The following is a 13496-nucleotide window of genomic DNA, read 5'->3' on the forward strand; positions in this document are numbered from 1 at the left end:
AGGCAGACATGAACTAAGTTCCTTTCACATTCATACAAAATATGAACTAGTTCATGAACATTCGTTCATTGAACTTGTTCAGGAACAACACTGATTAGGGACACATGGAAAAGAAAAAATGTACAACTACAATAATCCCTCGTTTATTGCAGGGGTTACGTTTCACAACCCCCCGCGATAGAAGAAAAAGCATGTAGAGAAAATGTTATGCATAATACCAATATAAAGTATGCATGTGAGGGGCAGGCTTTCCCCACTTGCCAGCCTCGCATTCCACACCTTTGTATCTGTGAATGTGTGTGGCTTTAAAAAGCAGGGCCTGGCCTGTTGAGTGACGGGGGTGTCAGCGAATGAAAGTGTAGAGTTGGCTTTCGGTGCCTGAGGTGACTTGTACATTTTTATTTTGTTACCGTTTGTTCAATAACGTGATTGTGTCTATCCGTGACCACCTATGGAGGGATTACAATTTGTTCTAACTAGCGGTGGTAGGCTGTATTCAATAAGCTGACAACATGGATTTAACCATAAGCCAGTTCTGGTTTGCAGTAGACACATTGGAGTTTTTCTTCCTTTTTTAAAGTGTGAATAATCCCAAACTATGGACATTACTTTTACGCACTCTTTACTCCCGGTTTGCACTTATTGCTACGTGGGTATGCAGTAACATTTGTCGGTGTGGTAAAATGATCACTGCAAAATCCCGCGATACTTTATACAATAGTGTAAATTACAAAACCTAAAATCAGATATGTATGATTTTAAAATTTACAATGCAATGAGACGGCAAAAAGTGAACCGCGACATGGCGAGGGAGGACCGTGTACTCTTCTCGGTGTGCCCCAACTGTTCATTTATGCTACCATCCTGCAAATACAGATGATATATTTTGTATTTGTCTATTTCCCGTGAAGTCTGGCCTGCAGTGGCGCAGCCGTCTCCTCTCCAAGGCAACAAAAAACTGGGAATGCATCAAAAGTAGATTCTTTATTGATGAGTGGGCAAAAGAGCCACCTCAGCTGAACTGTACAGATCATCTCGCAAAGCAATGCCAGACTTAAAAATCAATGACCTCAGTTCACTTTTCACTTGGACTTTCTATATCATCATCATCTATACAAGTTAGCACCCCCTTACCCCGACCCCTCCCACCCCCGTCTTGGATCTGAAATGTCGTGGAGTACATGCTAACGCAGTGCAAGTGGCCACATTCAAGATTTACTGCACACATGTATCTATGACTAATGTACTGCAGGCCAGATATTTGCATGGCACCAATCTTAATTTGGAGACTCGACAACTTGACTCGATGCAGCGGGTTTTCCATCTTGGAGACTTTGATCCAGACATTCAAATGGGAGGGAAAACATGAGCAGGCCTGTTAACATTCAGTATTCTCTCCCACAATGACTTCCACTGCGCTTTGTAATTCAGGATAACATGGTAAGAGCATAGCGTTACTTTAAAACATTCCCCATCATCACAGATCTGCAAATATTTGTATATTTTTTAATACAATGTACATAACCATTAACTATTTCAACTGGTCTCTTCCTCTATTCTTATGATTCACATATGTTTTGCATTTAATGTGAAAAATCAGATGCCCTTCATGGTTTTGGAATCCATTTGAAGAATCTTGTTTCATATGCGAGCCACACTATTACATTTCCTGTTGGCTTTTTTTTTTTCTTTTTTTTTTTTTCTTTTTTTATAAACATCATTTAGCCAGCTCATATTTTTCTGACTGATTTGCCCATGTAGGTGTTAGTGTAAGGCCTGGTACACATAAAGACAACCAGGCTGTTTTTGTCCCGATTTTTCTCTCCTTCCGGACCAAGGATGACAAACACCAAACTATCATATGTTTTATAAGAATATCCTGTGGTCTGAGGTGTGTTAAGAGTGAATCTGTCCCGATAAAAGGGTCAGAAACGGCTCGGGCCAACGACGACCAAAAATCTTGCTGTGTGTAGGGAAAGTCGACTTCTCCCAAGTATTGACTCTCTGAATCAAGAAGTGACCTGACGAAGGAACAAGGAAACGGACGGTAATAAAAACAACCATGTCCTATCTGTAGGGTTGGGCGTTTAATGGTGGGGGGGGAAATCACTATTTTGATTGATATTGAACTGATTTATAAACACGATTATGCATTGATTTTTAAATTTAGTATTTATTCAGCTACCAAACCTCAGCTTCATAGATAACTTAAGTAACAAGGTAAAACAATAGAATTTTAAAATAATAACAATAAAAAATAAAACAGAAAAATAAATTCCTGCTGATTGTGCCTTTGCCTCTCAGGGGCACACATGGAGATGCAGTTACTGTATATTAAGATAAAAAGACTAGAAGACGAGAGCAGCAGATTTTATAATATATACCTGTGAGTATTGTTATCTTACCTGTTTGTATGTGTTACTACAGTGTTTGTGTGCGAATATTCATTATTTGAAGGTGAATCCCTCCCGTGTTGTCCAATGCTAATTCTTGCTAGCCGGTAAATGGGGTTTTCCATTGAGTTCTAGCATTAAGCTGACAATCTTTCTAAAATGAACTATGTCTTGTATTTAAGTCGACAATGTAGTGTAATTCTTTTTGTTGTGTGTTTAGCTTTACAACACACTTGAAGTCGGGTGTCAATAAAAGCACGCTCAAGAGGGGGCAGAACGACACGTCACAAACCTGCTACTGCAAGCAACAGGGCGCTTTCACAACGCACGAACTTGCGTACACACGCTGTGTCATTCGGCACAATCCTTGTTCTTCTATTAGAATGTTTTGATTATTGTGAGAAGCAAAAATCGAAATCATGATTAATTTTCGCTTAATCGCCCAGCCCTATCTACCCGTATTACTTGGATAATATCATCAGCCATTATCTTAATTTGAAAGACAACCTCTAGCTCGCTCAGTATATTATAAAGGCTGCTTTCACGCACTCCAGGATTTTTTTCCAGTCTTTTTTTTTTTTTTTTTTTTTTTTTTAGTTTGGGATTTTCCCATAAAAAATAGTCCCACACCACCATCATTCTATGTTTCTTCTCCTTCGTCCTTTTTGTTAGATCACGCTCAATTTCTGTCTTGGAGGACTAGATTCTAGATCATTGGTGGAACAGAATCTTTGTGTTTGTGGTGTACTGTGTTGAGATTATCGACACACACCACATGCAATACAATCAAAACTGTTAAATGCCCAATTTTGTTGTTGTTGATGTTTTTTTTAATCTTGATGTGTGGGGTCTGTAACAGATAAACAATCTATTAAGATTTCAAAAATCCTTATGTGTGTACCAGGCTTAAGTATGACACGGTAGGGGCACCAAGATGGCAATATCAGAGCAGGTTTACCCTTGCACACCTACACACAAATGCAATATAAAAACACACAAGCAGGAATTTGCATTCCTGTACAGTCTATACAATATGAAATCAAGTCATATTTCAAAATAGTGTCATCTGCTTAACATGTATTGTTTACAAATAAAGGAAAACAGGCATTTTTTCCCTATGATACAAAGAAATGTAATGCACCCTAAATGAAGTCCAAAAAACTCAAGCATGTTAGGGTTCGTAACTGCTGTTTAAACAGTCCCTACAGTATCCAAATTGTCACCTTCAATTAGCACGGAAAGGAGTCCCGCATGGTTGCTTCATCCCTTCAACTCGTCAAATTCTGTGTGATGTCTTTCAAGTCTGTAGCGTTCCGATCAAAACATTTTATCCTGCGATTCTAATGCTCAGTTTTGTGCCTTGTGTGACACAGACACTGATGTGTGTCACTCTGAAATAAGGCAACATGATATTAAAAATGGCATCTGTCTCATTTTTCCAGGCTGAGCTTACCTATTAATCCATCATGAGGAATACAAACAATTCAAGTATGGGTGAGTGGGTTTCTTGCACCCCATCCAAACCTCTGGCACAAATATCGACATTCTTTTTGAAATGGCACCGTGCCTGCGCTGGTTGGCTCCAAAGCACATTCTTCTGGTGAGGACCCCTCCTCACATGATGCAGTAGGCCTCATCCTGGGGCAGGTGTTGTTTAGTCCTCCAGTAGGTGGGCAGGTGGGCTCGCAGCACTTTTCTCAGATCCTCGTTGAGCAGGAGACAGAAGATGGGGTTGACTCCAGCCTGGGCGAAGCTCATCCACACGGTGACGGAGAGGTACTTCTGAGGGATGCTGCATGACTTGACGAACACCCTCCAGAAGCACGCCACGATGTAGGGAGCCCACAGGACCAGGAAGAGCAGGGTGATGGTGTAGAACATGCGGCCCAGCCTCCTCTCGGACCTCACCTCGTCCATCCCCAGCAGCCGCCGGTGTTGATTGTGTAGATTTTGCCTGATTCCCAGCAAAGTGGGCGGCATGGGGCCTCGGCCGAACCCCGCGATCCAGTTCGCCGCCGCCTGACCGGTGGCACCGGGACCGTGGAAGGTCCAGTTCTGGCTGATGGCCGGCACCAGCTGGACCGGTTTCATCTTGCGGTGCCTGTACTCGAACAGCAGCAGTTTGGCGTAGAACCCGTGCGTGGCCAGGACCACCACAGCCAGCATGAGCATGAAGCCCAGGGTGTCGTTGGTCTTCAGGTAGCGGTGTTCAAAAATGCACTGATCCTCGTCCCGGATGAACTTGTACGTCCCCACGTCGAAGACGGGCGGGAAGGCCATGGCCACCGCCAAAGTCCAAACCATGCAAATGATGGCGGCGCAGGTCCAGATGGTCATGCGCTTGGCGTAGAACCTGTGGTGGGCAATGGCAAGGTAGCGGGTGACGGCCACGCAGAAGAGCATGAAGGCAGCGTGGAAACAAAAGAGCACGGCCATGAACGCCACCACTTTGCAGCTCAAGGCGCTGTAAGTCCACGCCGAGCTGTTGTGCACTGACACCAGTACGAACGGAAAGCAGGCGGCCGAGCGCACCGCGTCGGCCAGGCACAGATCCAGCAAGAAGAAGTACGGCGCCTTGTGAAGCGTCCGGTCTCGTAAAACCAGCAGGGAGACCAAGAGGTTGCCCGCCAGGCTGACGCAGATGATCAAGCCCAAGAAGATCAGCTTGAAGTACGCTGACACGTCTGAGGCCGAGATTCCTCCGCTGGCGCCGCCGTTGCTGCTGCTGCCTCCTCGGGCCAGGCCGCTCTGCGAGGCCAGCACCGCCAGCAAGCTGCCGGGCCCGTCCATGGCGAAGCTCTGGTTGGCCATTCTATCGGCCTCCTGCCTGCGCACGGGCGTGCCTGCCTGCCTGCCTGTAAGCTCCACTGATCCTCTTACAGCCGTCGTCTGCTTTACAACGAGAGGCCTTTTCTACATGTCATCTCTCCTCTTTTGTCCACAAGCTCGCCACCTGTGAACACACAGATGCACATTTTCATGAAGGGCTGCGTGCGCATGTTAAGCATACACCCCCCCCCCCCCCCCCCCCCCCCCCCCTTCCCCCCCCAACACCGCCACCTTCCGCCTTCCCTTGCAAGAGACGGACCGCCGTGGAAATCTTCCCCGTTCCTCTTAAGGCTGGGATCAGATCAGCAGCTCAACAGCATGCCAGCTTCTCTGCTCTCTCAGTAATTACCTATCCCGTTGCTAAGATACAACAGCTCGCATACTTTGTGCAAGTGTGGGTGTTTGAGTGAATGCACGGGGGTGTACGAGGGGTGGGGGCGGGGGTTGGTGGAGAAGAGACTGGGCATGTCCAACAAACCAAACTGTATGCTTTGTGTGTCAGTGGAGGACATCCCGACCCCCGCACCCCACCCCTTCCTGCACCACACGTAAATGTGCACAGCGAGTGTAATCATCACGACAGGGAGACGTTTTCATTAAATGTGCTCGTCAGGGTGGGCCTCGTCAATTTAGGCCACGCACAAAAGCAATAAGCTCTTATGTTGATCCAACAAACAGCCCTTTGCCACCTTGACTAACATATTACAAGAGGCCTGCCTGCCTGGGCCCTGTGGATGGAGTGGAAAACACACAAACAGGTGTCACAATCCCTAGCTGTGTGTGCGTGCATACATATACGCGTGTGTGTGTGTGTGCGACACACAGATCAATCCCAACCTACCTTTCATTTCATCCTTTTGCAAAACAACAAAAACAAAAAAAAAAGGGGGGGGGGGGGGGGAAGAGGCCGTCGCTTTGTCTCACCGTCGCTTGCACGGAGAGAAAAAGAAGAAGAGCACACAATGAAGCTTCATGCTCATGTTGTGCACAACACCTGTTATGCATAAATCCATCCAAAGGGAGAATCGGGGAACATATGATCAACACGAGACACCCAACTCCCCCTCCACCACCACCACCACCACCACCACCACCACCACCATCACCAGCCTACCCCCACCAGAGACTCAGCATCTGATCAGACAGCCACAAGATGATGAAGATGCTGCCCTCATTTAGGAGCGACGGGAACAAGAAGAAGACAAAAAATAACCCTCCCCAGAAAACAGACATATATCCACGCGTTTCGTTTGGAGCGTCAGCCGTGTAAACAGAGTCGGTGCGGCATCACGTCGAAGGTGGCTCTCCAGAGGACGAACGGGGAGGGTGGGTGACGAGAGAGGGGGGGGGGGGGGAGATCTTGTTGCGTTCATTTATCCAAATGATGTCAGATTTTCAACGCTTATAATAATAAACAAATAAAAATAAAAAATAAAGCCACCTACAGACGGCGGAAAACGGCCGCGCGGCCCCTATGAGCGGGTTTGACGTTGATTTGGGCGACTGGCACCGGAACAATCAGTCCATACACACGAGCGCCTCCATAAATCTCTTTCTCCATCTTTCAGTGGGGAGGGGGTGGGGGGGGGGGGGGGGGGGAGAAGAGAGACGGTTCAAATGCAGCCTTTGTTTTGCTGTCCAGCGAAGGTGGACGGCTGCATGCAGGGAAGAAGAGTCCGATATGAATAAAAAAGAACCCCCTCCATGACGCCGTCGAAATCAAACAGATTCACGGCCCCGGCCGGCGACGTCGAAATGACGAAAACCGTCGAGGGAGGAAAAATAAAGAACGCAAGAAGAAGAAGAAGAAGAAGAAGGAGGAGGAGGAGGAGGAGGAGGCCGCTGGATTTGAGCGAATTATTCCCGAATAATCCCAATTATGGCTGCTCGCTCGGACGCAGCTCGTACATTTGCGGATTCTCTCGGTTCTGTTCGGAGAGCGGAGAGATCGGGAAGGGGAGGGGAGGGGAGGGAGGAGAAGATGAGTGTTTTGGATACAGAGAACCCCCGCATATTTGCGGTTGGCCTATTCGCGGATTGAAACAACAACAAAATAAAACATTCTGTCTGTCATTGCTTATGCAGTACATTTGCGCACAGGAACTGGGACACATCCTTCAGTTGTACATTTTGTAAGTGTGGAAACCCGATTTATGTCTCATGTGTACCCTGGGCAGAGGTGGGTAGAGTAGCCAAAAATTGTACTCAAATATAGGCCAATGTCATACTTTCTGCATTGCGAGTCCACAGACCACAGACTTTCTATGCGTGCGCAGTGGTTACACACATCATGGCTGCGCTCATGCGTGTGAATAATCCAAATACAGGCCACTGTGAAAGTGAAAAGAAAGTTCCTGTGTTTGTTGTAATGTTTGGGACAGTTCACGTCTTGAGTCTTCTGGATAAGATAAAAAGACATATAACCCCAATTCCAATCAAGTTGGGACGTTGTGTTAAACATAAATAAAAACAGAATACATTGATTTGCAAATCATGTTCAACCTATATTTATTTGAATACAGTACAAAGACAAGATATTTAATGTTCAAACTGATAAACTTTATTGTTTTTAGCAAATAATCATGAACGTAGAATTTTATGGCTGCAACAGGTTCCAAAAAAGCTGGGGCAGGGTCATGTTTACCACTGTGTTACATCACCTTTTCTTTTAACAACATTCAATAAACATTTGGGAACTGAGGACACTAATTGTTGAAGCTTCAGCTGTTCAACAGTCCGGGGTCTCCGTTGTCGTATTTTACGCTTCATAATGTGCCACACATTTTCAATGGGAGACAGGTCTGGACTGCAGGCAGGCCAGTACCCACACTCTTTTACTACAAAGCCACACTGTTGTAACACGTGCAGAATGTGGTTTGGCATTGTGTTGGATAAAATAAGCAGGGGCGTCCATGAAAAAGACGTTGCTTGGATGGCAGCATATGTTTCTCCAAAACCTGTATGTACCTTTCAGCATTAATGGTGCCTTCACAGATGTGTAAGTTACCCATGCCATTGGCACTAACACAGCCCCGTACCATCACAGATGGTGGCTTTTGAACTTTGTGTCCATAACAGTCCGGAGGGTTCTTTTTCTCTTTGGCCCGGAGGACACGACGTCCACAATTTCCAAAAACAATTTGAAATGTGGACTCGTCGGACAACAGAACACTTTTCCACTTTGCATCGGTCCATCTTAGATGAGCTTGGGCCCAGAGAAGCCGGCGGCGTTTCTGGGTGTTGTTGATAAATGGCTTTTGCTTTGCATAGTAGAGTTTTAAGTTGCACTTACGGATGTAGCGCCGAACTGTATTTCCTGACATTGGTTTTCTGAAGTGTTCCTGAGCCCATGTGGTGATATACTGTAGACATTGATGTCAGTTTTTGATGCAGTGCCGCCTGAGGGATCGAAGGTCACGGGCATTCAATGTTGGTTTTCAGCCTTCCCGCATACATGCAGTGATTTCTCCAGATTCTCTGAAACTTTTGATGATATTATGGACCGTAGATGAAGAAATGCCTAAATTCCTTGCAATTGTATGTTGAGGAAGATATAGGTTGAACATGATTTGCAAATCATTGTATTCTGTTTTTATTTATGTTTAACACAACGTCCCAACTTCATTGAAATTGGGGTTGTACAAAAGCAGGATTGAAGTGGACGTAAGGAAACTGGGGTTGTATAATACAGTTTAAAACATGATCCCCAAGTACACCAAAAAATAAAATACCTGCACTTCACATGCATATTTTGTGTTGATACTATGCATAAAGCTTGAAAATATATGTACTGTAAATACGGGACAGGAAATTTGAGTAGATTTAGTTGAATAATAATACATTTACACATGTAAGAGGGTCATGCAAATGGTGGCAAAAGAATAATATTGGTGCATTTCCAATTTCTTCACCCCCCGGTTTCATGTGTCATCTGGGGAGGTTTGTCCACTTAAACAATGAGTGTGCACCTCCCGTTGGCATGACACCACGGCTTCAGAGAGACACATGAGCCTCGCATGCATGTCGTTGTCTATTTGCACATCAAGCAAAGCTGAATGCTCTCTGGAGGCCAGTCGCTAAAAGCACTGATGTATCTTTAATGGTGCCAGACTCCCTGAAAAGCCTGTGCTGCACCGTCATGGTAGCACATGAAAATGTTCTCAACAGTTTCTCCTCAGAGGATAGAAGGTAAGGGACAGTGTAGAACCAGAAGTCACTGCAAAAACTTCCATTACTTCCAAAATGTCAACATGCACTTTAGTGGTTATGGGTTTTAGATAAAAAAAATATGTACTTTGAACACAATACTTTTGAGATTTTGAGAATAAAGGGTGTGTGTGTGTGATCAATAAATTATTAGAATAAAGTTCAAATTTTTCCGAGATTAAATAGTCATTTTTTTCTAAAACAGAACGCATATCATGGCAGTTTTTTATTTTTTATTTTTAGAAAAACGTGCTAATCTCACAGAATTGTGACAATTTTTTTTCAAGATAGTCATGTTTTTGTTTTTTTTTTGCAAAAATTCTTAATCTTACAAGAATGAAAGTGACTTCCTTTTTACGAAAACAACAAGCTACGAGAATAAACTTTACAAAGAAATACACGAATGAATGAATTTCTTTGTGATAAAAAAATTCCTTTTTTTAAAAAATAATGAATTGTGACGTATCAGTGTGGCTAATTTTCATAATATCGGCCCCCACAGAGGCCATGACTTGCCAGTAAGACTTGATGAAGATCCGCTATTTTCAAGGGATGACTGCAGTACATTGAAGCACTATCATGTTAAGGACAAAAGGTAAGAAGAGCTGCAGCGTTAGCACGGATTAGCGTTAGAGTGCAGCATTTTATCAGCGCTAATTCAACCAATTAAGTGGGGGAGTAGAGAGTCAATATTTCGGCACTTGGTTCAAACATGGCAAAAATCATGTGGTCACTGCAAATAACGCCTTGTTACGTCACAGCAGTGTCAAACTGGCTGGGCGTGTCTGTAGCTCACTCAAAACGCCTTCAAATGTGTCAGAATCACTCACAAAATGCTAGCTTTTTATGGGAGCGTTGCTCGCGTTATTGATCGAGTATATCACAATAATTTTCAACTACTAAGCCAGAGAGAGAGAACAATATTTACATTATACAACCCCAATTCCAATGAAGTTGAGAAGTTGTGTTAAACATAAATAAAAGCAGAAAACAATGATTTGCAAATCATGTTCGACCTATATTTAATTGAATACACTACAAAGATAAGATGTTTAATGTTCAAACTGATAAACTTTATTATTTTTAGCAAATAATAATTAACTTAGAATTTTATGGCTGCAACACGTTCCAAAAAAGGTGGAACAGGTGGGTGCCATGATTGGGTATAAAAGGAGCTTCCCTGAATTGCTCAGTCATTCACAAGCAAAGATGGGGCGAGGTTCACCTCTTTGTGAACAAGTGCGTGAACAAAATAGTCGAACAGTTTAAGGACAATGTTCCTTGCAAGGAATTTAGGGATTTCATCATCTACGGTCCATAATATCATCAAAAGGTTCAGAGAATCTGGAGAAATCACTGCATGTAAGCGGCAAGGCCGAAAACCAACATTGACCTTCAATCCCTCAAGCGGCACTGCATCAAAAACCGACATCAATGTGTAAAGGATATCACCACATGGGCTCAGGAACACTTCAGAAAACCGATGTCAGTAATGTCAGTTCGGCGCTACATCAGTAAGTGTAACTTGAAACTCTACTATGCAAAGCAAAATCCATTTATCAACAACACCCAGAAACGCCGCCGGCTTCTCTGGGCCCGAGCTCATCTAAGATGGACTGATGCAAAGTGGAAAAGTGTTCTGTGGTCTGACGAGTCCACATTTCAAATTGTTTTTTGAAATTGTGGACGTCGTGTCCTCCGGGCCAAAGAGGAAAAGAACCATCCGGACTGTTATGGACGCAAAGTTCAAAAGCCAGCATCTGTGATGGTAAGGGGCTATGTTAGTGCCAATGGCATGGGTAACGTACACATATGTGAAGGCACCATTAATGCTGAAAGGTACATACAGGTTTTGGAGAAACATATGCTGCCATCCAAGCAACGTCTTTTACATGGACGCCCCTGCTTATTTCAGCAAGACAATGCCAAACCACATTCTGCATGTGTTACAACAGCGTGGCTTCCATTGAAAATGTGTGGCGCATTATGAAGCTTAAAATACGACAACGGAGACCCCGGACTGTTGAACAGCTGAAGCTGTACATCGAGCAAGAATGGGAAAGAATTCCACCTACAAAGCGTCAACAATTAGTGTCCTCAGTTCCCGAACATTTATTGAATGTTGTTAAAAGAAAAGGTGATGTAACACAGTGGTAAACATGACCCTGTCCCAGCTTTTTTGTAACGTGTTGCAGCCATAAAATTCCAAGTTCATGATTATTTGCTAAAAACAATCAAGTTTATCAGTTTGAACATTAAATATATTGTCTTTGTAGTGTATTCAATTAAATATAGATCGAACATGATTTGCAAATCATTGTATTCTGTTTTTATTTATGTTTAACACAACGTTCCAACTTCATTGGAATTGGTGTTCTATACTGTATCGTGTCATTGTCTCCACGGTTATTGCGGACTGTGGTTTCTGGCGGGGCCGTTCACTGGGTACAAAGGCTAAATGAGTTTGAGGTTTCAGGAGACATTTAAGGCAATCATCCACCTGTGCATACAATGTGCCATCAACAGATGGAGGCTCTTGGTCAGAGGGAGCAGATGGATGAGGTTCAATCTGTTAACAATCAACAGTGAAACAGCAGTGACAGCTAGCAGAGGAGAAAAACAAAGGCCAGTAATTTATGTTGCACAGGGAAAAACATTTTACCGCATGCTAATACTTTTCACCAAGATGGAGCCCTTGCGGGCAAAACAGACATTAAAATGTCTGTCAAAGAAATGCGTTTTATGTTCTGTCCTAGATGTGTGTTATTGCACTGTGGGTTTTTAATACAGTCTATTAAGTCATATTGGCACATTAAAATATATAAAATATATGAAAAAAAGGTGTTTCTCTTTTGGCCTAAACACAAGAAGAAGCACTTCGACTACATTTGTAACCTAAATTCTATAAATTTGTTCTATGAAATTGTATCGATTGATTACTGATAGGCTATTCTCTTCATTCGGTCCCATTTCTCTTGGCGGCACTACTTCCAATATCTAATGTGAATATTAGATTTATTCGTCCATTTGTCCACAGATTTCAGCCTCTGTGTGTTGCCACGCCAATGTAATCTGCCCAGGGCCTTCACAATCGTGGCCTGCCAGATACTTGATGAGGCCGGCAGAGGCTAAAAGAGGGCATACAATACGCGCTGTCGAGGGGAGGATTTGGTGCACAGGTATGGGTCTACAGTCCAGTGAAGAAGAGAGGTCTTGCCCCCAAGCTGATGAGCTACCGGATGGGACACAGGCCATGTGCACGAACATGGGACAGCGGCCAGCCTTCCCCTACGTTAGCCTCACGGCTCAGGTTGTAAACAGTTCCCCTTTTATAAAATGTGTTCCATAATGTACAGTATCTTATCTGAACTCTTGAGTGTGGGCCGTGAAGGACAGCGCCTGTTAACTGGTGATTGTAACATCAGCAAAGATGAAAGCGCGGAGGGACATTTGAAGCTTTTGAGTGTTGGGTAAAGTCAGGGAGACTGTGAGTGGAGTGCTTGGGCGTGTGTTGTCGCCGATGGCAGCGCTTGTCTGAGTGTGTATTCGGTTACCGCTCGTCGTAATAAAGTAACTGAAGTGCATCAGCGACTGACCGCGTACAAGTATAAGCATCACAGTATTTTATCTAAATGTTTTGTTTTCATCATGTTATGAGATATATTATATTGATTGTGGGTGTGGCTCCATCGATGATGTACTTGGCACGTGCTGTTATAATGAGTGGTATAATGTAAGTTGAATTTCCCCTTGAGAAATTATAATGAGTTCTGTATAATAAATTCTATATTTTAATACATAGTTATAGATGGACTGAAATAGGTGTTGTCATGTGTTTGCACTAGTGACCTATAAAGAGATGACTAAGAATTCCGCAATCAACACTGATGTTGGGTCCCTGAAGCTCTCATTGACTTTTTCCAGCCAATCGACGTAAATAAACTCTCTGCTTTGCACCCATTGGCTGTGTGGTTAACTCTCCACTAGATGGCACCGCATAGTGACGTTTCATAAGGTCAACAAGGGCACTGTGAGTTTGTGCTGCATTTGGAGGCCACTAAATCCTTC

At 43.8% G+C, this 13496-nt stretch overlaps 1 protein-coding gene across 2 annotated transcripts; it reads right to left on the reverse strand.

Moving 5' to 3' along the window:
* Positions 1 to 969: 969 nt before the first annotated feature.
* gpr173 (G protein-coupled receptor 173) lies at positions 970 to 7139 on the reverse strand. Of its 2 annotated transcripts, none has more exons than XM_061770958.1 (2): positions 6668 to 7139; positions 970 to 5346 (listed from the first exon to the last, which is right to left on the reverse strand). In XM_061770958.1, exon 2 carries the CDS (start codon positions 5202 to 5204, stop codon positions 4008 to 4010), a length of 1197 nt encoding a protein of 398 aa, XP_061626942.1. In that variant the 5' UTR covers positions 5205 to 5346; positions 6668 to 7139; the 3' UTR covers positions 970 to 4007. The 2 variants fall into 2 exon arrangements, with proteins under 2 accessions (XP_061626942.1, XP_061626932.1); XM_061770948.1 differs by having other exon boundaries at positions 6064 to 7139.
* Between the last annotated feature and the right edge of the window lie 6357 nt (positions 7140 to 13496).

Source organism: Phyllopteryx taeniolatus, chromosome 1 (assembly GCF_024500385.1).
Source record: "Phyllopteryx taeniolatus isolate TA_2022b chromosome 1, UOR_Ptae_1.2, whole genome shotgun sequence".
Lineage (NCBI taxonomy): Eukaryota > Metazoa > Chordata > Actinopteri > Syngnathiformes > Syngnathidae > Phyllopteryx > Phyllopteryx taeniolatus.

Coding starts and splice junctions, on each gene's coding strand:
- gpr173 (XM_061770958.1), bottom strand. CDS start 5,204: ATGGCCAACCAGAGCTTCGCCATGGACGGGCCCGGCAGCTTGCTGGCG.